At 43.6% G+C, this 26583-nt stretch overlaps 1 protein-coding gene across 1 annotated transcript in view; it reads left to right on the forward strand.

The window, feature by feature from the left end:
* DNER (delta/notch like EGF repeat containing) overlaps window positions 1–26583 on the forward strand; it is a 324602-nt gene that overhangs the window by 109201 nt on the left and 188818 nt on the right. The window contains exons 4-6 of the mRNA XM_032637757.1: window positions 20707–21009; window positions 23190–23284; window positions 25712–25878. Of these exons, the coding sequence (XP_032493648.1) occupies window positions 20707–21009; window positions 23190–23284; window positions 25712–25878 (565 nt within the window). The remainder of the gene's footprint in view (window positions 1–20706; window positions 21010–23189; window positions 23285–25711; window positions 25879–26583) is intronic.

Consider the following 26583-nt stretch of genomic DNA (forward strand, 5'->3'; position numbering starts at 1 on the left):
TACTGAGGTATAATTGACATATTAGTTTGAGGTATACGACATAAAGATTTGATATTTGTATACATTGCAAGGTGATCACCACAAGGTCTAGTTAACATCCGTCACCATACATAGCTACGAAAATGTTTCTTCTTGTGATGAGAACTTTTAAGATTTACTCTCTTAGCAAGTTTCAGAGATGCAGTATAGTACTATGATGTATGCTCATCATCCCCAGGACCTATTTATTTTGTAACTGGAAGTTTGTACATTTTGATCCCCTTCACCCATTTTGCCCCTGCCCCCCACCATTGGCAACCACCAGTCTGTTTTGTGGATCTGTGGGCTTCTTTTTTTCAAAAATATTCTACATATAAGTGAGATCGTATGGTATTTGTCTTTCTCTGTCTTATTTCACTTTTCATAACGCTCTCAAGGTCCATCCGTATCGTTGCAAAAGGCAAGATTTCATCCTTTCTTAAAGCTGCAGTTAGGGACCCTGTGAACTCATGTGACCTCACAGGACCTTGTATTTTTTCTCGCTGAAGTGAAGATGAAACCTTTTTGCCTGCCTGCCTGCCTCTCGAGGTGGTTATGGGATCTCTCAGAGCAGCGTCAATCGCATGCATTGTCAACCCGCTGATTTCAATCATTGATCAGTAAACTTGTTCTCTCTGTGCTCTGTATACTGTTCTCTTGAAATGTCAGCTCTTTGGCTTTCTTAGGAGATGAAGACTAGTAGACAGCTGAGCATCCGGATTGTTGCACTTTCTACAGTTCTAAGTGGCAGAACTTAGGGAATTCACTTTTTATGGAAGTCATTTACGGAGTGATGTGTGTGATGCAGAACTTCTATGTATTACCTCACAACAAACTCTCTGATATAATAAGCCAGAGGGTCCCAAACTTTCTTGGTTTATGGTGGTCTTAGCATCACAGTAAACTTTTTACAGAACCTTAGGCCAAAAGAAATAGATAATGCTCCATTTCCAAAATGATGTTAAAGAAAAATCAGAGCTGGAAGTAGGTAAAGTGGCAAAAACAGATTTTATTCAGGACAATTGCGATAGAGGAAAAGGAACCTCAGCATAGAACTGGGCTCAGTTGTGAATACAGCCCGCGCAAGTGGGAATTTATAGCAGAGAGCAGGTAGGGGTCAGTGGATGGAAGATTACTAAGAGGAAACATCAAGGGCAAGGAGAGATTCTGGCTAAACTGACCTCACAGGATCCTTGCTAAAATTGTGGAATGTAGAAACAAACACAGAAGTTCAAAAGTCAAAACCTAGTTGAAAAATTCAAGGGAGCTTAAGGAGAGTTCGGTCAAGGAGAGGATCTTTGTCAGTAGAATTAGGTCTCAGCAACTCTGCCCCTAACAACGTTGTAACTGAAAAAATAAAGCACCTACATTGAAAGAAAAAAAATCACAACTTTTATCTCGTTCTTAAATAACCACGGTTATATACTAATGGGGGACGTGTGCCTACTGGGTACTCACAGCTCCTCAAATCGACCACCGCCATCCTCATTTCCTGTTCATGTTGACTTTCATGGGGTGTTTGCTTTCTTATCACAGCAATTGCTGCAAACCCAGCTTTGGCAAGATCTGATGTCATCAAAAGAAATGTAGTGGGATCTCCAGCCCTGGGCATATATCTGGATAAAACTATAACTCAAAAAGATACATGCACCCCTGTGTTCATAGCAGCACTGTTTGCAGTAGGCAAGACATGGAAACAACCTAAACGTCCATCAACAGACGAATGGATAAAGAAGATGTGGTACATATATACAGTGGAATATTACTCAGCCATAAAAAATGAAATAATGCCATTTGCAGCAACATGGATAGACCTAGAGATTACCATACTAAGTGAAGTACGTCAGAAAGAGAAAGAGAAATATCATATGATATCACTTATACGTGGAATCTAAAATATGACACAAATGAACTTATCTACTAAACAGAAACAGACTCACAGACACAGAGAAGAGACTAGTGGTTGCCAAGTGGGAGGGAGTGTGGGGGAGGAATGAATTGGGAGTTTGGGATTAGAAGGTGCAAACTATTATACATAGAATAGATAAACAACAAGGTCCTACTGTATGGCACAGGGAACTATATTCAATATCCTGTGATAAACTATCATGCAAAAGAATATGAAAAAGAATGTATATATATATATATATATGTATAACTGAATCACTTTGCTGTACAGCAGAAGTTAACACAACACTGTAAATCAACTATACTTCAATAAAATAAATTTTAAAAAATGTGGTGGGATGTAATGTTGGAACCATGTACTACCTCTATCTGGGTGTTCCCGACATCTGGCAGGTGTTGTGTATCCTGTGTTCCCTTTGAAAATTAGAAAAAAATCTACATAATCCTGGGTGTTGCTATGCCTTCATTGCAGTGGCCCACAATGCTTTGTCACCCGTTTTGGGAACTGTGGATGTACACAGCGTATGCATTGCTATTGCCATTAGACAGGTGTGGAAATGGCTTGGAGTTGCCCAGGGTGCACGAGTCTCATGAAAGGACCCCAGTCTGGAACCCGGTCCTTCTGAATGGTCTTCCAGTATGTTATGGGTGATCAAGGAAATGATGCCCTCTGTGCATGGCCAGACGGAGCAGTGGAAATCCATGGATGGTGATCTCTAGGACCCTGGGCCATCCTCAGGAGCAGCAGCTGCATATGCCCCTCTGGATGGAACTGTCCTTCTGAACGTGGATCTCAGTCATGAAGGGAGAACAGGTATCTTTCTGAATAATATTCTTCTAAGTGAACTGAATGCTCTTCAGGAAACCACTGTTTTCTTCAGCGTTCACTGACTTTGAAGCTATTTTGAGTGTTTCTTATCAAACTCTGCAGCATGACACAGTGGACCATAAACACTGCCTTTTCTGTACCATTCACACTCTTCATTGATAAAGGGCACACATCCTTCATGTTTGTTTGCGGACCTGTGCTTAGGTTTATTGGGTGTGGCTCATTCCAAAGTCTGAGAACTTTTCATCATCAAAGCAAATGGCACCGGGTCATTTTTACTATTTTAACTCTGAACAGAACTGGAAACACAAACAACATTAAAAGAATCATCTCTACAACTACACAGTTATTTTAATTCCTATTGTAGTTTTTGCAAGGTGGATTGCTTTCTCTCAGGAGATTTCGGATGTGATAAAGTTTCGTATTCTGAATATTTCTAGCTGATGGGTTGAACCAGTAATATAATTCTTGGGAAGGAGATAGTAAAAATATTTCCAGGCATTACTTCTGTCTCATTGGGGGAGCTCTATAATCATTTAGCCTTTTTTTATTTTGAAATTAAAGCTGTAAAAAGTGGATTGTATAATCCATGTAAGAAAATTGTCTTTGTCTTTTAGGTGATACATATGAGCAGTGATGTGTGACAGTGTTGATTTGTCTACAGTGTTTATCATCTGTGTCCCTCTGCCAGCACCATGGGAGCAGAGGCTCTGGCTGTTCCCAGGGTCTAGTGCAGGGATCAGCAAACTGTTTCTGCAAAGGGCTGGGTAGTGGATATTTTTGGCTTTGTCAGTCACATGGTGTCTGTGGCAGCTAGGCAACTCTGCTGATGAAGGGTATAAGCAGCCAATAATAAGTTTTGTGTTCCAGTAAAACTTTATTGATGGACGCTGAATTTTGAATCTCATATGATTTTCCACATGATGTGAAATAGTCACTTTCTTTGGATTTTTTCCAACCTTTAAAAAATGTAAAAATCATTCTTACTTTACAGGCTGGATAGGTATAGATGGTGGGCTGGATTTGGCCTGTGGGCCAAAGTGTTCTGAGCTCTGGGCTAGAGCAATGCCTGGCACACAGAAGGTGCTCAGTAAGTATTTGTTAATGATGAAGATCACAGATTAAACTGAATCTTTATTATGAAATATTTCAAACACACAGAAAAGCACAGAGAATAATATAATTAGCATCTACTACCGAGATTCAGCAGACATCATTCTGTCATATTTGCTTCAGATTTTTAATTTTTTTATAAAATAGCCAGATATAAAGCCCACCACCCCGAGCCCCAATCTGCTTGCAGATGACATGATACTATACATAGAAAATCCTAAAAGTGCTACGAGAAAACTAATAGAGCTCATCAATGAATTCAGTAAAGTTTGGATATGATTGATTACTATAGCTTTGTAGTACAGTCTGAAGTCAGGGAGCGTGATTCCTCCAGCTCCATTTTTATTTCTCAAGATTGCTTTGGCAGACTTCCCTGGCTGTCCAGTGGTTAAGACTCTGCGCTTCCACTGCAGAGGGCACGGGTTCAATCCCTGGTTGGAGAACTAAGTTCTCACATGCCTCACGGTGCGGCCAAAAAAAAAGAAAGAAAGAAAGAAAAAAAACTGATTGCTTTGGCTATTCGGGGCCTTTTGTGTTTCCATACAAATTAACATTTTTTTTGTTCTGCTTCTATGAAAAATGCCGTTGGTAATTTGACAGGGATTGCATTGAATCTGTGGATTGCCTTGGGTAGTATAGTCATTTTGATAATATGGATTCTTCCAATCCAAGAACATGGTAGTATGTCTTTCCATCTGTTTGTATCATCTTTGATTTCTTTCATCAATGTCTTATAGTTTTCGGAGTACAGGTATTTTGTCTCCTTAGGTAGGTTTATTCCTAGGTATTTTATTCTTTTTGATTCGAAGGTGAATGGAACTGTTTCCTTAATTTCTCTTTCTGATCTTTTGTTGTTAGTGTATAGAAATGCACCAGATTTCTGTGTATTCATTTTGTATCCTGCAAACTCCCTGACCCCATTTCCCTTCCTCTCTATCCAGAAACTACTGTTATTCTGAGTTGATATATAAGCTTTCTGTCTGTGTTTTTATATTTTTACAACATAGATATAAAATGTCTATAGGAGAGTCATACTGCATCTATCCTTCTGCAACTTGATTTGTTTTTTTTTTTTCACTCATTACTGTGTTTTTTCTCTGGCTGTCAGATGTAACTGTAGTTCATTCATTTAAATTTTCATGCAGTTCAATATATTCATCTTTTATAAGTCTTACTCAAGAGATTCTTTCCAGCTTTGATATCATAAAGATAGTCTCCTATATTTTCATCTAGAGCAGGAATCAGCAAACTTTTTCTTCAGAGAGTCAGCAAGTAAATATTTTAGGCTTTGCTGGCCAATTTTCTTTTGCAACTACTCAACTCTGTGAAAGCAGCCACAGGCAATACATAAACTAATGGGTGTGACTGTGTCCCAGTAAAACTTTATTTACAAAATCAGGTGATAGGCCAGATTTGGTCTGTGAACTGTAGTTTACTGACCCCTGATATAAAAGTTTTGAGGTTTTATATATATATATATATATATTTTTTTTTTTTTTTTTTTTTTTTTTTTTTGCGGTACGCGGGCCTCTCACCGCTGTGGCCTTTCCCGTCGCAGAGCACAGGCTCCGGACACGCAGGCTCAGCGGCCATGGCTCATGGGCCCAGCCGCTCTGCGGCATGTGGGATCTTCCCGGACCGGGGCAGGAACCCGTGTCCCCTGCATCGGCAGGCGGACTCTCAACCACTGCGCCACCAGGGAAGCCCTGGAATTCATTTTTTGTGTGTGTTTGGGTGTATATGGCATGGATTACATACTTACTTTAGCTACAGGGATCAGCAATTATTCAAATACCACTTACTAGTTTATCCTTTTGCATTAATTTTTAATGCCTTCCCTGTTATATAACACGTTCCTTTATATGCTAAATCTCTGTGCTCTTTTCTGACACATTGTTTATTTGTCTGTACCTGTATCAATACTATATACTGTTACAATGATTATAGACTTCTAGTAAATTTTTATATCTGGTCAGGAAAATATATCTTTATTTTTCTTCAAATTATCTTGGAAATACTTGCCCCTTTCATCTCCTGTTCAAGTTTTTGGATCAATTTGACAAATTAGGAGAAAAAAGAACATGGGATTTTGGTTGGAATTGTATCTTTCTGTCTGGATTAGTATTCTTTTTTTGTTTTTGTCCGCGCCATGGGACTTGCAGGGTCTTAGTTCCCCAGGGATTGAACCTGGGGCCCACGGCAGTGAAAGCGTGGAGTTCTAACCACAGCACCACCAGGAAATTCCCTGGATTAGTATTCTTATTACATGCTAGCTAATGACCATGGACGGGTACTCATTCTCTGAGCCTTATATACTCTCTGTATATAATTGCATACAGATAATTCTACTTAACTGGGTAGGGTTATAGTGAAAATGAAATGAGTTAAAACATGGAAAGTGCTGGGAACTGTGCGATGCATAGTGTAAGCCCTCAGAAATCTGAGTTATGTAAACCATTAGTATTCTTTGGTAGAAACCGTCTTATCAAAAGTATCAGGACAATTAATCAGGCCAATTAAAATAAGCAAGGAAATTAAGTGGGGAATCCTAAAAATGTTTCAGATATACCGTAATCGTCTTATTTTATCTTAAGATGTAGTAGGGGAAAGGGTTCTGTTGAGTCTTTACCTGCAGTTCTACATGCTGATGGTGGTGTGTTTCCTTGTGCAGTCTGTAATTTTTTGTGAGCTCATTATAGTGTTTATGTGTGCACTTGTGTGTGTGAATCTCACCTGCTCTGTGTTGTGAAAGTGTCACTCCATCACTGCTGATTCTGGTCAAGTTTTTATGTGCATTTCTTGGTTTAGGATTTCCACATCAAGGGGATGTTGTTAATTTCATGGGCTATTTATATGGAAGGTTTTGACTACTCCCAGGGCAACTCTTTTTTTTCATCCAAAGACCCTGGAGCTATGCCAGTTTTTCAGAGGTTTCTCCAGGCCTGCAGGTAGATATATCTCCAGACCACTTGCCTTTTGATAAACAGACAGGGTGGCTCTAAGAGGCTTTATGTATGGACTCAGGTATAGCTCTCCTACTTGTCTTGGGCTCAAGGCCACATTTCCCATCCCTGTGTGATTTATAGAATTCAGCCCCCGCCCAGTCCTTAGGTATTATTCCAGGTCCATATTCCCTGTGGTTAATGAAGAGCTAATGGCTCTGATTTCGAGTCCTCTTCTCTTTTCATTTCAGAAACTTGAGGATTTCTCTTCTCCCCTACCCTCTTTTAAAGCTCACCCTTGAATTAAAGCATTTTCTATGTTAACTAAAATTGTTAAATGGTTTTAGCTGGAGAAGGGTCTGCCCATCAGTTCAATCTGTTATAATAAAAGTCCTGAATAATGAAATTTCCCATCAATTAAGCTTTTATTTTCTGTGTGCCTGTAGTATTTACATATGCAAGAAAAGTGGCAGTGTCTATAATCTTTATGCAGTAACTTAATTCACATAGTCCAAGTTGGCAAGCATTATTAAATGTGATTGGTTTCATCAGCATACTAAAACAATTCAAAGGATGCTCTGTGCTCAAAAATTAGTTTGCTGAAAAACCCTTAATTCTACATGGTTATGTCTTACTGACTGTTTTTCCAGTGTGGTTTTCTACTCTTCTAATTTCATGCCTAAATTGGAAACGCTAAATATTTGGGTATTTAAAGAGATCATTTGTATTATCAGTATTGAGTGCCTTCAGGGCCACAGTGCCTCTGCTGTACCACTGTAGACATAATTATACAGGCGCCAGCTCTCTGCTGGTTTAAGGTTTAGCTCGTCATGGTCGAGGAAACCGCTCTGTGTCTTAAAGACAATGCATTGAAGACACTTTGAATGTTCTCTCTTCTGCTTCCCGGTAAAGCATTCCCCCGTCCGTAGGGCTGCACAGTTAAGGTGGTGGTGGTTTTCTATCCTTGTGCCTCCCCTCCCTGCCCTAACTCCCAGGCTGCAGACACTCCAGTCTCTGTGACCTTCCTCTTTTCTGTGCTTCACAACCCATGGCTGTTTCTAGTTGGCAGGGCTTTCATGGATGACCTCTTCCACTCTCAGCCCTGTTCTATTCCTTTATTAGTTTTTCTTTAGCTTCTTTTGTCTTTCATAACGTTAAAGGTCCTCTCAGCTTCCTCTTGGAAAAACACTTGGCCTTTTAGTAGATGTTAGCCAATCAGAGAGCTTCTTTGCAACTGTGCCCCGAGATGACTAATATGAGTATGCATGCTCTTTGGGGGTCTTTGGCTTTTGTGGATTTAAAAACAATTGCTAATGGGTATCCAGGCCCTGCTCTTTTGATGGTTTGAATTTCATTTTTTTTTGTTCTTTCTAGCTTTTCTTCTTAGTGAAGATCCCTACATGAAGCTTGCTGGTTCTAGAAGGCTTACCTCCAGGCACATGAAGTTGGACAAGAGGAAGACTTGAGATTTATCCGCAGGGCCACTGATTCTTGTCCCCATCTCCAAAGCAGATGGCTATTAAAATTAGAGCAGCTGTTTCCACTTAAGTTTAGGAAAACTGAAAAGAGGGCAAAGAGAATTTTTGTGCCTCCAGAGAGAAAAGCACACATCAAAGTGGTCAAGAGGCCAGGCAGGTACACAAGCATACAGAACACTTGACAGCTTAGAGCAAAAGCCTTTCCCAAATAAGGTTTTTTTTTTTTTTTTTTGCGTTACGCGGGCCTCTCACTGTTGTGGCCTCTCCCATTGCGGAGCCCAGGCTCCAGACGCGCAGGCTCAGCAGCCATGGCTCATGGGCCCAGCCGCTCCGCGGCATGTGGGATCTTCCCGGACCGGAGCACGAACCCGTGTCCCCTGCATCGGCAGGCGGACTCTCAACCACTGCGCCACCGGGGAAGCCCACCAAATAAGGTTTTGTGCCCTGGTTTCACAGTATCCTAGAATTTTCCCCCAACTTTTCTTAAGGATCCGGGCTATCAAGCCTAGCAGGTATGGGCTCCGAGTGAAGAATGGTCTAAAAGAAAGCAATACCCTCTCTGTTTCAGACAATAAATAGTTATTGAGTGCCTACTGCGTTCCTGGTTTTGCAGCTCCCTGCTACCCTACAGAAGTAGGGTAGCATTTGTCATTTACAACTATTTTAAGTAATGAAGAAATCAACACATTTTAATATTTGGGACCTTTGGGGCCCCTAAGAAGCGTAAAAGGTTCTTTTGAAAGTGGGAGACTGACTCCAGTCCCCACGCTGGTATGATGTATTTCACTGGCTTCCCAAAGCTTCCAGGATGGCAACCAAACCCATTAGAATAACACAGAGGCTACTGTATTTGGGCCTCTTCCCTGGCTCCTGTGGCCTCGTGTGGCTTCTGTTGCTGGAGGGTCTCCGTGGAATCCTCCTGCTGCTCCACCATCTGGGAGAAACGTCAGGAAGGAACCTTGAGGTTACTTTTGGGCAAAGGCAAGCTGGTGTCATCATCTTTGCCAGAAGCTTCAGGGATATTTCAGGAACGGGAACTCTGGGTGCAGGAAACTCTCAAAATAGGGATGCAGTTCCTGAAACTCATATAATGTTGTAAATCAACTCACTTCAATAAAAAAGATGGAAAAGGCAAAAAATTAGGGGTACAGTTGACACTGCTCTTGATGGTGTGATCTTTACCAGGGCCTCCTGCCGAGGGCAGCTACCTGTCCATCTCAGGTGACACTGAGGATGTGTGTCTCAGGTTGTGACACAGGTTACAGAGTTGGCAGATGACAAAGACATTTCCTAGGGGAAAAAAAAGACGTAAACAAAATACGCTTCTTTCGTTTGGTGGGAAACGTCACCCAGAAAGGTGTAATCCCGCACATGTGTGGACGATTCCACCCCAGACTTTAATGAACTAGCTCTTCTCAGGACAGAAGCCACCTCCCCCTATGTCTTCTCTCACGGCCAGTGTGGCTTGTCTGGGTCGAATCCCTGAGACCCCTCACCTTGGCTCTCATTGCTGTGGGTGTGTTACACGCTGTACTCTGCTCTCTCTGACTTTATCTGGGTAGAGCAGCCCCATTTGTCTGTATTCTTGGGGCTCAGACTTTGCTCTTTTGCACATCCCTGAAACTTGGTCAGCTGTTCATCCAGCAGACACTTGCGCCTACAAGTTTTCCTGGGGCTGTTTGAATGAGTGCAGAAGAAACTCTGACCTTTCCCAGCTCTTCACCCTGCCCAGACCCCCTCTAGGGCGGCGTATTTGTACAGGCTCCATGCTCCTGGGCATGCCTTCAGGCATCTCGCATTCTGTGTATGCAGAATTGGATCCTTGAACAGAACCATGAACCAGGGCCTCTGGGCGGGCGTCTTCTCTCTCTCTGAGCTGAGGGCACTCACTTCGTGTTCTTTCAAAGGTCTGATAAGCTGAGTTTGGGGTCTTTTTAGCCTGAAGCCCTTCACAGCTGACTGGAGCCAGGGTCCCCTCTATTCCTCTGTGTCCTGTGTGTCCTGCCCTCCTCTTCCTGACCCACTGGAAGGTGGCCTCTGACCCCTCTGGCTACCCAAACTGCCCTTGTCAGTGCCAAACCCAGGGTCCCCTTTGCAGTAATTGAGTTATCTTCCTCTAGTGGCCTCTGGCTGTTAGCCCCACTCTCCTTCGCAAACCCACTCCTTGACTTAACGAGGTAAAATAAGACACTTTGGAATATGGGAAGAGGTTACAATTTGGAATCACTCAGTCTTCGGTTCACCTCTCAGCTCTGACACCTACTGTGTGTGACTTTGGACCAGCTGCTTAACTTTTCTGAGCCTTAGCTCCCAGGATAAAGTGAGGATGCTACCTATTTCATTGGATTGTTAAGAGCAAATGAGTTGAGACATATAAGGGACCTGGTCCTGTGGGCCCTCAACACATTTTAACTCTTGCCTGTAACTCCTTTTTCCCCTCTGTGAGAATGGTTTCCTGCCTCTTCCAGCCCACCCTTCCCAGCCTCTGTGAGGCCTCACCCTCAGTGATTTTGTGTGTATGCAGTGCCACCCCTCTCCCACCTGCAACATGCTGGTAACTGGCTCATTCCTTCCCCCCCAGCACCAGATCTGTACTGACAGTCTCTTAAGGGCATCCCTGGCTCAGTGTCCCTTAGGCACCCAAATACCTTCCTTCCCCAAACCAAAACCATGACTTCCTGCTCCTTTCAAAACTTCTCTTCTTTCTGAATCCCACGTTTCAGTGAGTGACCTTACCCTTCACCTGCTTGTTCAGGCCAGAATCCCAGGAGTTCCCACGCACAGTCCCTTTCCTGTCTTACCCCCATACCTAATCAGTTAGTCTCCAGCCCTACCGACTCTCCAGCCCACCTTCACGTTTCCGTCTATGCTGACCCAGCCCTACGCATGGCCTGCAGCCCTCCTCACCCCTCTGATGGCAGTGGCTTCTTCCCACACTCTTGTGTCTCCAGATTGACCCCCTCAAATGCATCATCCCATTCTTGCTAGAGGGAGTTTTCTAAAGTGCTTCATCTGTCACAGCTCTCCTTAAAATTCATTATGGATTTGCCTTCAGAGCCTAAGTCCAATATACTACCCACTGGTCTTCATTGTTTTCAGCAGCCCTCCTTTTAAAACTCGCTGGCAGACACTTCGCATGTTCTCCAGTTAAATACAACTATTTGTAGTTCTCCTCTTATACCACCCATTTTATGTCTCAGGGCCTTTGCAGTTGTTCTTCCTGGCAGGAGCCCCCTTTCCTGCTCTTCTTTCCTTGGGTAGCTCATCTTTAAGCCTTGACACTTAACTTCACACAGAAAGACCTCCTGGAGTCCTTTAGTGAGTTCACTGCCCCACTCTTTGTTTTTCATAGCGCCCTGTAGGCTTTCATTCTTAGACCTACAATCCACTTGCCATCTCTCTATCTATCTATTCCATTGTATGCATTTATTTATTTAGAAATATTTTAGAAACTTATTTTTAAATTAAAAAAATAATATTGAAGTATAATTGATTTATATTAGTTTCAACTGCAATTTGCAATTTGATCTTTGTGTCTGGTGTGTGGGGGGGGAGTCAAGCTTAATTTTTTTCCCCATATGGTTATCGATTTATTGAAAAGACTATATTTATCACACTACTCTATTCCAGAAATGAATTGTCCATATATGGTTATTCTATTTCTTGACATTTTATTCCATTGTCCTAATTACTGCAGCTTTAAAGTTCCTTATTTTTTATAGAGCAAGCCTTCCCACATTGTTCGTCTTATTTAGGAGTGTCTGGGCTACTTGGGGACATTTCACACAAGAACAAAAAACACTGTTGTGATTTTCGTTGTAGTTGCATTGAATCTGTAGGTCACTGGGGAAAATCTGAATCTTCTTCGTAAAAAATAAGCGTTCTAATCTCTAACTAGACTCTCCTTCCATTTGTGTATGTCTTCTTTAATTTCTTTCAATACTATTTTATTGCTCTTTGTTGAGGCCATGCACTTCTTTAGTTTGATTTATTCCTAGGGATTTTTAAAATATTGTAAACAACACCTTTCAAAAGATTTTATTTTTTGTTTCTGCTACATGGAGATGCAATTGTTCTTTTTCTTTTTTAAAAAACCTTTTGACCTTGCATCTAGCAAACCTGCTGAAGTTCCATATTCTAACTTATCTGCATGCCTCATCACATAGTCTGTGAATCATGACAATTTTGTTCCTATTCAATCCTTGTAACTTCTTTTTACTCTTGCCTCCTTGCACTGGCTAGGACCTTTAGTGCAGTGTTCAGTGGAAGTGGTGATAGCAAAATCCTTCCTTTGTTCTCAGTTTCAGAGAGAACTTTTTCAACATTTCACCGATAAGTATTACATTCTGAAGGTTTTTCTGTAGATACTCTTTGTCAGAATAAAGAAGTTCTCTTCTCTTCCTAGTTTTCTGAACATCTTCATTTTAAATGGATGTTGAATTTAATAAAATGCTTGTCTTGCATCAGTTGAGATGATCATATGATCTTCACAGGAAGTTTCATTCCCATTTTGCTGCAGGCTTCTTTTCGTGAATAGGCAGGGAGGTAAAAGTTGACATATTCCCTGTATTCATGACATTGTTGTTTTGTAAAAAAAGTTTGCTGGGATGTATGAGTGTCTGTGATGAGAGATGGGACAAGAATATATGCACTGGAATTTTTCTGTACGTTTCTGATTCAAGGAACTGGTTTTTGAACGATTAAAAGAAAAAAGAAAAAAAAAAAGCATTTCATTGAGGCTGGTGTGCCCATGCCAGTAAATGCAGTTGAATGTTATCTCTTAGAATTTAGTTGAATATGGAGAGCGAGCGACAAAGGGTTTGCCAAGTTTCTGAAGAACAGTTATTTAATTTTGATATATCTGCAACGAGCAGGGATTAAAGCTTCATCAGTATGAGTATTGACTGTGTGTGTTAGCTGGACTACAGCAAAGGGAGTGCAATTTCAAGATAATTTCTAAAACTATCAGGGTTTTTTTTTTGAGGTACGTGGGCCTCTCACTGTTGTGGCCTCTCCCGTTGCGGAGCACAGGCTCCGGACGTACAGGCTCAGCAGCCATGGCTCATGGGCCCAGCCGCTCTGCGGCATGTCGGATCCTCCCGGACCGGGGCACGAACCCGTGTCCCCTGCATCGGCAGGCGGACTCTCAACCACTGGGCCACCAGGGAAGCCCTAAAAGTATCAGGTTTTAAAGAGATACCATGGAAAAGTTGGAAAATAACTGGACAAGCAGTGGTTTATTTTTAATGGATTCATTTCATGTCAAAAGTTTGAATTCTGCTTGTAATTTCCTTTTAGCCTACTTTCAGATGTGACTCAACCCACATGCAAAAACCAGGACAGGCTGATTTCAAGAAAGTGACTCAGAATTGAAGGGAAAAGTGGACTGCCCAGATTAGTCCTGGAATAATTTTTCAAGTAATTTAGAGTCCCTAATACAGAAGTAAAGAAATACCAAAACACGTGGGAATTAAGCTTATTTAGTGTATTTCACTAAGATACATAGTTCTTGTTTCAGTAAAGTGAATGAGCACTTTTATTATTTGGATTTGGGAAAAAAAAAAATTCATGGGATGCATTTCTTGGCCAAGACTACTACTGGCATAAGCACCGTAGTGATTTTTTTTTTTTCGCACATTTTTACTCCTAGTGGGTAAGCAGTTGGTGTTGCAATATAGTTGAGATCTTTATTGAAGAAAGTGGGAAAAATTCCTTTTTAAGACAAAAATACTGTGACAGTTGGACCCCAACAGTGTGCATTTGTCTTTAAGCATGAAGATGACATTTCTAACCAGTGTAGTTCCTGTTTTGGACAAGAAACATGATAGGAAGAACTGAAAGGGCATTAGGGTTCTCTGGTCCCATCCCTTCCTTTAACAACTGAGGAGCTTGAGCCCCGGAAACCTTCCTTGCCTGGTCCAAGATCACCCTCAAATGGGAGTAGAAGCCCAGGCTTTCTCTGCTGTATCCCAGTGCTTCATGAGCAATTGATTATTATCATTTTTCCAGAAACCCCAAACTCCAAGTTCTGGGGGCTTCTTTGTCCTGGTCCCTCTCCCCCAGTTGGCAGATGCAGACACTCTCCTGCTATCTCAAGGCCCCTGGGGTGGGTGGTTCCTCCCCACCCACCCTCCTCCAGGGTTCCACCTGTTCTCTGTTTAGCCTCTGCAGTGGACTGTCCATCATTCACCTCCATATAGTTCAGTTGGGTGGGAGGGGAGGGGGAGAATTTCCACATTTCTTCCAGTGCAGGGGAGGTGGAGTATGACCCTTTATTGTGGTCTTTCTTCATCGTGAATTATCCAGATAAGTTATTCCTTTGATAGTGCCACACCTTCAGAGTTTTTGATTAGCAGCTTGGGGCTGGGGAATCTGTTTTTTTTTTTTTTTTTTTTTTTTTTGCGGTACGCGGGCCTTTCAGTGTTGTGGCCTCTCCCATTGCGGAGCACAGGCTCCGGACACGCAGGCTTAGAGGCCATGGCTCACAGGCCCAGCCGCTCCGCGGCATGTGGGATCTTCCCTCCACGGTATGTGGGATCTTCCCGGACCGGGGCACGAACCCACGTCGCCTGCATTGGCAGGTGGACTCTCAACAACTGCACCACCAGGGAAGCCCGGGAATCTGTATTTTAAAATGTTCCTTAAAGGATTCTGCTGCTCAGACAAATTACTAAAATGATGGTCCATTCTACTTTAAAAAATTTGTATTTGTACTTATACACATACAAGTGAATATGTAACATTGTGTTTAAAAGTAGTATAAAAATGGCATGATTCTGTACAAATCATTCTGCATATTGCCAGTTTCTTTGTCCTTTTTACCGAGGTGTTTCTCTTCTATTGATGTCTAGGAATCTATATTGTAAAGGACTTAGTCTTTTGTAATAGGTGGTACATATTTTCCTCCACCATATTGTTGCCTTTTGACTTTATTTATGGAGTCTTATGGATTTTCAAAACCTTTTGATGGAATAAAATGCTTCAGTCTGTTCCTTTGAGACAGTGGTTCTCAGCTGGGGGTGGCTTGTCCCCAGGGGACACTGGCAATGTCTGGAGACGTTTTTGGTTGTCACAGCTGCCATTGTTGGTGGGAGGGTTCTCTTGGCATCCAGTAAGTGGAGATGAGGGATGCTGTTCAACATCCTACAGTGTACAGGGCGACCCCTACACCAAAGAATACCCAGCCCAAAGGGTAGTGTACAAGTTGAAAAATCCTGCTTTCAGGCTTTTGTTTTTGTTCCTTACTTAATAAGTCACCTCTTCTTCCTATAATACTAATATCTGTATCAAAATCTGTATTAAAAGTTCCTTAGGGCTTCCCTGGTGGTGCAGTGGTTGAGAGTCCGCCTGCCGATGCAGGGGACGCGGGTTCGTGCCCCGGTCTGGGAAGATCCCACATGCCGCGGAGCGGCTGGGCCCGTGAGCCGTGGCCGCTGAGCCTGCGCGTCCGGAGCCTGTGCTCCGCAACGGGAGAGGCCATGACAGTGAGAGGCCTGCATACCGCAAAAAAAAAAAAAAAAAAAAGTTCCTTAATTAATTCTGCTGCTCAGACAGTTTACTAAAACTCCGGCCCATTCTACTTATTTCTTAGCCACACACAAACTCCCCCTCAGTTATTTCCCTTCTGTGTCTACACTCCTCTTTCAGTGCCCTGAGGCCACCGTGTCCCTCCCTCCCCGCAGGTGACCTGCGTGGCCTGGGCCAAGTGGCGTGTTCCATCAGCGTTTGTAGGCTCTCCTCCTGGGCTTCTTTGCATCTGTTTCCTCAGACACTCTTCCCATTGCTTGTATGACTCTGCCCACTGAACGTGGGAATAAATGAGGGAGGGAGGTGACCCCAGGTTTGCTCTGTGCTCCTCTGGACCCTCTGAAAACAGTCATGTCAATAGGAACCTAAACCGCAGAGCTGGAGCAGAACTTGACATGTTCCACCCCAGCCCCTGGATGTGCGAGGAATGTGTATCCAGTGCAGGCAAGTAACTCGCCCAAGCCGCTCAGCCACGTGCACACCAGGGCTGTCACCAGGATGCTGGCTTCTCACCTGCCTCTACTTTTGCCTAGAAAATTCTTTTCTGCTGCTTCTTTTGTGAGAGCTGCCACTGCCACCTAAGAGATGGTTTCTGAGACCTGCTCGTAAGCTGCTCATTTCATAGCTGCAATCATCAAGCCCATTCTCTTTTTCGGTGTTAAGAAGTTTAACTCAATCAAACGCACGATTGTAATGGTTGACACGCATACATGCAGGGTATCAGTTGACAGTTAGACGGCTCAGGGCACGTCCAGGTTCATGTGTCTTACCCTTTTGTTGGACTGAGAGTTCTCTGAGGGCTGGGACTGGGCTTTCTTTATCCTCCTGACCCCTCTTCTAGGCATCCTACCTGGCACATCATATGTGCCGGTTAAATGGCACTTGAATTACTGATCAGCCATGTTGAGTTTTCTGTAAAAGTACAGGAGAAGTTGGAACAAAGTCCACCAAGTGTCTAAACTAGCATGGAGGGATCACCAGGAGGTGGTTATGTTTCTCCCCGGCCTCACCATCACCAGGTAAGGCAGACGAAGGTGTTCACGTGCGGCACTTTGCAGCGACCCTGGTAGCTTTGACGTATTATATCCTAACGACCCTGTAAGTAGGCCTCTTTTTTTTTTTTTTGCGGTACGCGGGCCTCTCACTGTTGTGGCCTCTCCCATTGCGGAGCACAGGCTCCGGACGCGCAGGCTCAGCGGCCATGGCCCACGGGCCCAGCCACTCCGCGCCATGTGGGATCTTCCCGGACCGGGCACGAACCCGCGTCCCCCCCATCGCAAGCGGACTCTCAACCACTGCGCCACCAGGGAAGCCCAGTGTGCCTCTTTTATACCTGTTTTAAGTTTGACCTTTTCATCCTTCTGTTTGTATGCTGCAGAGGGCACTGGAATTGCCAAAAACATGGGCAGCACTCAGTTTAGGGAAGGAAAACAGGTCACGGCTAAAGTGTCACATGAGACTGCCTTCAAATCATGAGTCCCAGGGCTGGCAGGCACCTTTGCTCTGACCTCACCCTCTATGCACCCCCATAAGTGCTCTTGATTGTAGTATAAATTATTTGGCATAGGTGAAAAGTTGAAAATAAAATGTGAAAAGAATAGTTTTAGCTTAGCTCTATGATGTGAAAAAATTTGGTTTAAATAGATGAATTAATCTGATGCAATGAATATACAGCATTTAATAAGTGAGCTTGTTGGTTACTGTAAGCAGAAAACCATTAACACATAGGCTTTCTCTTTGCTCTTTCTGCTGATATTACAAAGTCTTCATCCCTTCCCCACCCCCCATCACTAGAAGCTAGAAATTATAGCCAAGAAGGTATCACCTTGAATTTTGAGCATCCCCAAAGTCAGGTCTATTAATTACGATATTTTGCCTCATTATTCATTTTGGCAGTTTGCTTATTTTCTGCTTATAGTTCAAATGTAATGGGATTCAAGGGCAGTAGTGACCTCTGTAACAGGACTTCTTCCCTGTGAGATAAAATACACATACAGACTTAAAAAAACAACTCAATAAGCTGTGTACAGAAAAACAGGACTTACAATAAATATTTATGATGCCAAGATTTTGCTTAAAGATTAATGATTGCATTTTATCTTGTATTTGCTGTTAGGCAACTGAAAAGATTGTTTTTTTTTAATGAGACTAGTCTGAAGTGTTAGAGGATAGAAAGGAAGGTAATTGTCATTGTTAGTGAAGCAACTAGGCGAAAACCCAAGGAAGTAGCATGAATATGACATGATTATTTTAAAGAAGAGATCAATGATCTCGCAGTGCATTTAACGCCCTGCTTTGTATTCAGTGCATGTGTGTGTACATGTGTGTATGTGTGTGCACCATCGCATCATTCCCTGTTTTGAGTCTCTTTAGAAATCTATACAACTGACAGTTTAATTTTTAGCTTCTGTCTTCTTTTCTCTACCCAGAGCGTTTCTCCTGGCCTTTGACATTAGTCATTCCTTATTGAATCCCATGCTCTTCCTGCTTTCCTCTCATCTGTCAAGCCTAGACAGCAGCACTTAGATGGTATTGTTTATCCTCAGCCTATTTTTCTTTTGGCTGTTTATTCCCTCACTTGCTGGAGCTGACTCCTGGGCCTGGTGAATTGGGCCTTGCCCTGGGGGCCTGCCCTTCCCACCCAGCTGTCTCCACCAGCACCCACCCCGACACTGCCCACGAAGGGACGGACTTCACACAGTGACTCACCTTGATGGCCTCTGAGACTGGCAGTCTCCAGCAGTAGGCTGTGGCGATGGGACAGAAGCCCTGGGGCATCTTTGGCCATCAGATTGGTGGTCTTTGCCTTGTCATTCCCTAAGCTGCACCACGGAGGTCTGCACTTTCAGAATTGATTTTTGTAATGATCTCTCCAATTTTTAAAAATGACTTAAATGTATTTCGTTGTTTTTAGGCATGTGTTAAAGGTCTTAATTTGTGACTAGGTCAACCGTCAGATGAGCTGATATCAGAAACCTGGTTTATATGTCTCCTTTATCCTAGCTGATTAAATTTTTCCTCCTTCTTGAGGTGATACCCATTCCACAAAGCCTTCCTAGAAATAAATCCAAAGCATGGGAACAGTATCAGGACAAAAGGAGCCGTTCAGTCTGTCCCTCATCACACATTGCTTTTCAGATGTTGATTGATCTATCTGTCTTTATTTTTCCATTGCTGTTTTAAAGAAACTCTACCATGTTTTCTGTGTTCCTCAACATGCTGGGAATAGAGCTGTGGAACATGGCAGATAAGTCCATGCACTGACGGGGCTCACGTGTCTTTGGGAAACTAAAAAGGGATTTATTTTAGATTTCACGGTGAGGGAAGGCTTCTCGGAGGAGATGACATTTGAGTAGAGAACTTTGTGAAATGAGGTAGAGAGCCATGCAAAGTCTGAGAGAAACGCATTCCAGGCAGAGGACCCAGCAGGTGCAAAGGCCCTGGGGTGGGAATGACCTTGGCATAGTGCAGGGACATAAAGAAGGGGAAGGGGGTTGAATGTAAGGGAAGAGGATAAAGTGTGGGAAGAGAGGACCTCAGGGATAGGAAGGGGCCAGATCAGGGAGGGCTTTGTCTGCCGTGGAAGGAGTTTGGATTTTACTTTGAGTTGATAAAGATTGTAAATATTTTAAATTATTTTCGCTTGAAATATTTTCTTCAGATACCAATCCATCTACTCCTATCCGAGATTTTGTGAAGGTTTTGCCAAGTGATAGTATAGAATTAACAATGTGGTATTTTTGGAGCTTCATTTTATTCAATCCCAAATCCCTTAATCTTCCTAAAGGAGTTTGCTGGAAATTGTGTGACACGGATCATTAGCAGAACGAGTAGCTGTTTTTCCAGGCAGAATGCTATCCATGTGTGTTTAAGTATTAACTCATTTCAACAAGAGAAACTGAAGGTCCCATTTCTCTGTTGTCTATTATTCACTCAATTCTATTACCAGCCCTGAGAAACCAGGGTCTAATTTTCTGTTATCACAGAAGCAAATGATAACTGAATAAGCTCTGTGAACATGCCTGAACCCTTGGGCTGTCTGGAGAGAAGCATTGTTACGCTGCTTCATTTCACATTGTTTTTGTAGCATCTCCAGGTAATAACAAATGGCAAGTCAGAGGTCAGCAAAGGACTCAGCGATAAACACTTTCCTTAGAACATGAGCACAATTTACAGATACGCAACTGAAATTTTATCTTCCACATCCAGCAGGGTAACATTTCTCTGTAATCACCTTCCAAAATAATCAGGTAGAAACTCTCATAGAACTCTGCTTAATATAAGTCACCACCATGCTCCCTTCTAGCATGCAATTGTCACGCAAGCTGATCCTTTTGGAAGCTTTTAATTAAATAACATCACCTTAAAGAGAATTGTTCATCAGGTCGGAAATTGGAAGACGTAGGTAAGTGCATCTGTAGGGGGGATAAACTAGGCAGTCATTTCTCATGAGGGAACCTTGCAATGAATGGTCCAGGATGTGAAGGAGGAGATTTCAATTTAGATCCCTAGTAAACAGTTGACTGACAGCTAGAAATATCAAAGTTGGTATATTCCTAAGGAGCCTCAGTTTTAACTATTTTTGCCTTAGAAAATTCCTCTAAATAAGTGTTCCTGAAATCAACGTTATTTAGGGCCTTGGGGTGGGGGAGGCTCTTCCCCACTAACTACATACTTCCTTGTTGGACGCCTGTTATCTATGGAAGGGTTAATGTTGGGATGACCTTGGGAGGCTCCCCTGCCCCAGACAGCACAAGTAGTTAAAAATGCACATTCCACAGGAGCTGCGTTTCTGTTAGAGCAGCAGCTCTGAGCCACGGAGCTCATTTCCCAGAGACGGTGCCACTTTCCTCATGAGGGAATAATTGACCCATTTATGGTCTCGTTTCAGCTTGTTGCGGATCCTTGCGCCAGCAACCCGTGTCACCATGGCAACTGCAGCAGTAGCAACAGCAGCGACGGCTACCTCTGCATTTGCAATGAAGGCTATGAAGGTCCAGTCTGTGAACAGGCACTTCCCAGTGTCCCCGTCTCTGGCTGGACGGAGTCCATGGCACCCAGACAGCTTCAGCCTGTCCCCACCACCCAGGAGCCTGACATAATCCTGCCCCGCTCTCAGGCCACCATCACCCTGCCAACGTGGCAGCCAAAAACTGGGCAGAAAGTTGTAGAAATGAAATGGGATCAAGTGGAGGTGAGAACATTTTAGTGCATGTGCTTTTATGGAAGAAACCAGTACAGTTAAAATAATTCCAGTGTTTCTGATATCAGCAATAAAAATGCAAGACCTTGAAGTTACATATTGAACAAAAGATATGCCTAACTGTTTTTCCTTTCTGCCTTTGTGTGTAGGAAATCTCTCTTGGTTGCGTAAATGGGACGTTTCGGTTATGATTGTTTTGTGAGCCTAAAACGAGTAAGCAAGAGAAGCAAATGAATGAAATTATTTTCTGGAATGATAACCACATACATTTCTGTGAGATAATCTTAGATTTGGGGACAGGCAGCTCAATGAAGAATATTATAAATGAACATATTACAGACCCTCCATTATTGACCTAATTTTCCTTCATGGAATTTTATGCTCCAGTTTTTGGTTGTCTGTTATTGTTTAGGTTCTATCGGTGGTAAGTTGCAGCACTTCAGTGGGGTTTAGAAAAAAAAAATGTCATCACTGATTTTTAAAAATATTTTGGCAGTGCATTCGAGAATGAGATTTCCAAATTTTGTTCATTTTGGCAACAGCAAATTCTGTTCATTGAATCTTGTCCAGTCTGGGTTTGGCTTATTGGATTTTCAAGCTCATCAAAAGTCCCATTCTGAGGATTTTCCAGCAGACCTTTAAAAGATGACATAAAGTATAAGTTTGCTAGCTAGAAGAATAGAAGAACAGATACAAAACCTGAGTTTGCGGTAACATTGATAAAGTGTCATTCCACTCCATATCTTGTCCTTTATAGGACTTGCATATAGACCTGTGGTTGTATATTATTACAGGTTTTGTAGCTTAAATGAAAAAAAAAACCTATATAGATCTTTGTGTAGCATTTTTAGAGCCAAAGAATATGTCTAGAAATTTCGATCATTGTTATAAAAGAGGTGAGGCAGCATTTCTTGTTTGATGTTTCTGGGTGATTTTAACCAGTTGACCCACATTTTTTTTTCATTGCCACACAATTTGTGAAGACCCCAGGGCAGTGTTTTTATCCTACCTAAAAAACTGTGAACTTGTTCTGATTTCAGATTTGTAATGGATGTTCTGAAGTTAGGATTTTAATATCTCTTTGCTGGATGACTCACTTCTTGAATGTGAATTAGATTTGGTCCCATGTTTATCAAGGAAGTGTCCTTTAAAGAAAATTTCTCCCCAGCCAACCGTTTCAACCTAGTCATTCAAAGGCATGCTATCCTACAGCTGGTAAATGTAAAAACGAATTGCCTCACATTCGTGTCATGTGGTTATTTCATAGGCTGTTCAAGAAGCAGGTTAAACGTGCCAGGGGAACACGTGAATATATTTCTGGACAATAAATTCGACATGTTGGGAGTGGGGTGAAAGTGCTGAGAATTTCTGTGTTCTCAGTTAATTCAGCGATGGCGAACACTTTTAATACCCTTTTGTTTTGATTCTTGGGATGAGCACAGCGATCACAGCATGAGGAATGAATGAATAAACAGGTCGGAGGCACCTCACAGGACACAGCTCAAGTGTTAGCAACATGCTTCCTGATGAGCATGGTTTCGCCCCTTGAGCTCCTTTTTTTGCACACATCAGCATAATACTTTCCGGAACACGTTACCTAAAAATGAAGGTCTGGTCCACAGGGGGAAAAAAGGGCAGCTCCCAGCTACCTGGCCTTAGCATGTGCTCCTACGTACACCGCTGCACAGAGCACGGTCATTCAGACCAGACGTGTCTGTTGCTCTCTGGAAAGCTCATTCTCCTAGTCATTGAGATTTCTGCCCGTGGCATGGAAGCTAGTCCTTTAAGGCCACCTCCTTGTTCTCTAAGCATTTAGTCCCTCATTACCCCCAGACTGAGCAGAGAACAGAGGCCCGTGACTGCCTGCAGGATGAAAGAGAGAGGGGAGCAGATCTTCCGCCCTTCCGCACAACATCCTATTAGCGGCTGTAGTCATCCCGGGAATGTGTAGATGCCTCTCAGCAAAGCTTTTGCCTTTCAGAAACTCAAATGGCAAAGCTTTCATTTTGGTTAGAGTTTATAATATTTCACTTGGCCTCTCAAGTGGCCGTCCCCAGCATCACCCAAAGGAATGGAGTGGAGGCAGCTCATGGAATTTTGCTTCCTAATGTTATCTTGCAGCATGATTAACCCCCATAACTTGTCTTCTCTGTTGTTCTTTGTTCCTCCAGGTGATTCCAGATATTGCCTGTGGGAACGCCAGTTCTAACAGCTCTGCGGGTGGCCGTCTGGTGTCCTTCGAAGTGCCACAGAACACTTCAGTCAAGTAAGAATAAACGCCCAGTTAAAAATGATTATGTTTGTGACTGTCTGCTGGGTGGTGTCTGTTCACATAACTGGTCCATAACTGGTCAGTCCATTGAGAATCATGAATGGTTCCATGTGTAGATGTGGCCTCTGTCACTCAAAAACTAGAGGGAGCGATTTCAGAGGAGAAGATTCCAGGGAGGCTGGATTGGATGAGTTAGGTGGGAGATAAGAAACCCAGGTGCCTTAGCTAAGATCTAGAGCCAGACCCTTCTCTTCTCAAATGACTTTTGCTCCCCAAATTCTTTGGCTTCTTCTGATTTTAGTGGACCATTAGTTAAATTCGTATGCATAATTTACCCCAAATTTAAGACCCAAACATTACAATTGTCTCTTTAAAAACAAGAAGGTGAGACGAGTGTTTTAAATTTAAGCTCCTTCAAATTACACACGGCTGGTTGTCACTGGTGGGGATGGAGAGGAGGCAAAGGGAAGCAGTGATGACAGCCCCCGGCAGGGCGCCAGGTGCTCTGCTTTGCTGGCGAGTCACGCTGCCTGGAGCACTGTTCCCCCGCCCCCCCCGCCCCCCCCCCCCCCCCCCCCCGCACCTTTCTGACAGCTCCCACCGCCCGTCCTCTCTGTTGATATTAACTGGCACTGCCCATCCTACCCCTCATGCACTGAAACGGACATTTGCTCTCTAGCCTTCAGGGACTTCAGAAGACAGGGGGACACATGGCCCTCGTCCTGGTTAACCAGTGTGCTGCATCGCTCCATTTTAAGAGGGCAGTGGGCACTGGAGACCCACTCTTCACTTACACAGGGTCATTTTTGCCCACCTTCCTTTCTAAACAACGGAGTCCCTGAAAATGTTTGTTCCACTGCCTCTGCATTCCCTGTCCCCTGCCTTGAAATCTTCTGGTAGGAAAAGCCAGGCTGGGCAGTGAACTCCGGGCACAGGGAAATCCCTGTAGGGAGAAGGGTGTGGCATCTGAGGCAGCTCTGAGTTCTGCCAGTAGGGGGACCCCTGTCCTAAGTGTTCCGTTGCTCGTACCGAAGATGAAACTCCACCGTCCAGAGCCGGTTTCAGGGAAATCAGGATCATTTAGTTGCCTTTATGTTTATGAAACCAGTTCTTTCTTGTCTACGTCATATTGTTTTACTTTCATAAGCCTTCCTGAATAGTTCCGATCTATCCTTTTAAATGCCTTTTTTCTTCCCCCACCCCCCCAAAAAAATTCTGAAATTCCCCAAGACTCTCTGAGGCTGCAGATCTGGACAGAAGGAGCAGAGTCTGACCCAGATGGGAGTGCTGAATGATCTCTGGGTGCTGAGTTCACGTGGGAGCGTACTGGCTCCTTACGCTTTCATTTATTCATGAATTTGATCATTTATCAACCTTTTATTGGGCCCCCTGCTGCGAGCCAGGAGCTCTGCCCTGGGGGGAGCAGCTCTGTGCACCGCGACCCTGCTTCCCGGGCAGCACAGAGGAAGGACAGGCAGCTGCTGGTTGCCGGGAAGATGGGTGCAGAAGGTCTCAGAGGGGGCGGTGCTAGTGGGCTAAGCCTCGAAGAATGACACAGCTCCCAGGTGGAGGAGGCAAAGGCTGGGACCCGGGACAGCACCTGCCCGGGGAAGAGACAGTAGCTCCTTGTGGCCATTGCACCAGGTGGCAAGGATGGAACTGCAGGATCAGAGGCTGAGAGGGAACTGAGGCCGGGGTGGGTTGGTCGTCTAGGACATCTCATTCTTTGGATTTTATCCTGAAAGCAAGAAGAAACCAGGGGAGGCCAGAAGCATGGGAGGTGACACACTTCCACTTTTTTTTTAAATTTTTTATTTTATTGTGGTACGCGGGCCTCCCACTGTTGTGGCCTCTCCCGTTGCGGAGCACAGGCTCCGGACACGCAGGCCCAGCAGCCATGGCTCACGGGCCCAGCTGCTCCACGGCATGTGGGATCTTCCCGGACTGGGGCACGAACCTGTGTCCCCTGCGTCGGCAGGCGGACTCTCAACCACTGCGCCACCAGGGAAGCCCCACTTTCACTTATTTTAGCAGCACTACTCAGGTGGTTTGGGGTTGTATTACACATTTATAATAAATTTTAGCAGGACTCTTTATATTGTGTGTTTATGGAAGGAGTTGTCTCTAAACTCAATATACCCTTTTATTACTGATGAAAATTGTTACCCAAAGGTGAGTTATCTATTAGTGATTTTTTGGTATATTTTTGATCAAGCGGGAGACAGACGTTTCTAACAGTGTGGGAAATGACGGCCGTGAGTCCGCATGAAGCGCGCACCTGTTTAGAAGATCATTTCCTCCATTTCCCAATACTTTCATGGATGTATGTGCCGTCTTTATTTTTATTTTGAATTTGATGGCCTGATTCTAAGATGAATTTTTCTGCAAGGGACTTTCCATTGACATCGTTCTCATTTTCAGAATTCGTCAAGATGCCACTGCCTCACTGATTTTGCTGTGGAAGGTCACGGCCACGGGATTTCAACAGTGCTCCCTCATAGATGGACGGAGCGTGACCCTCCTCCAGACTCCCGGGGGCCTCGTCCTCTTGGAGGAGATGGTTGCCTTGGGGCACAATCACTTCATCGGTGAGTTATGGAAATCTTGTATCCAAAACCGCGTCTGGTTCAACCCAACCTCGGTTTGGTGTTTAGAGATAGTATATAGGGAATTTTGCCCAGATAATCTGAATTCTAGCCATCAGCATAATTTCCTCCATTTTAGGTGAGGTTTTTCTTATAATCAAAATTGGCTTCTAAGATAATATTTCCAGTGTGGCTCAAAATTGAAAAATTGTAGGCTTTGAAATCCAGAGACTGTATCCAACTTCTGGCCAAAGAGTCCTAGATGTGTGGTCTTTGGCACTTAATGCTGTGAATCTCGGCTTCATTTTTTTTTTTTTAATTAATTTATTTTTGTTGCGTTGGGTCCTTGTTGCTGCACGCGGGCTTTCTCTAGTTGCAGTGAGCGAGGGCTACTCTTCATTGCGGTGCGCAAGTTTCTCATTGTGGTGGCTTCTCTTGTTGCGGAGCACGGGCTTCAGTAGTTGCGGCACATGGGCTCAGTAGTTGTGGCTCGCGGGCTCTAGAGCGCAGGCTCAGTAGTTGTGGCACACAGGCTTAGTTGCTCTGTAGCATGTGGGATCTTCCCAGACCAGGGCTCGAACCCATGTCCCCTGCATGGGCAAGCGGATTCTTAACCACTGCGCCACCAGGGAAGTCCTCGGCTTCATTTTTGACTCTTTAATCTTCTTTCTCCCAGAATTGTGGGCAACTTGAGGCATTGAATGTTGG

Source organism: Phocoena sinus, chromosome 7, assembly GCF_008692025.1.
Source record: "Phocoena sinus isolate mPhoSin1 chromosome 7, mPhoSin1.pri, whole genome shotgun sequence".
NCBI lineage: Eukaryota > Metazoa > Chordata > Mammalia > Artiodactyla > Phocoenidae > Phocoena > Phocoena sinus.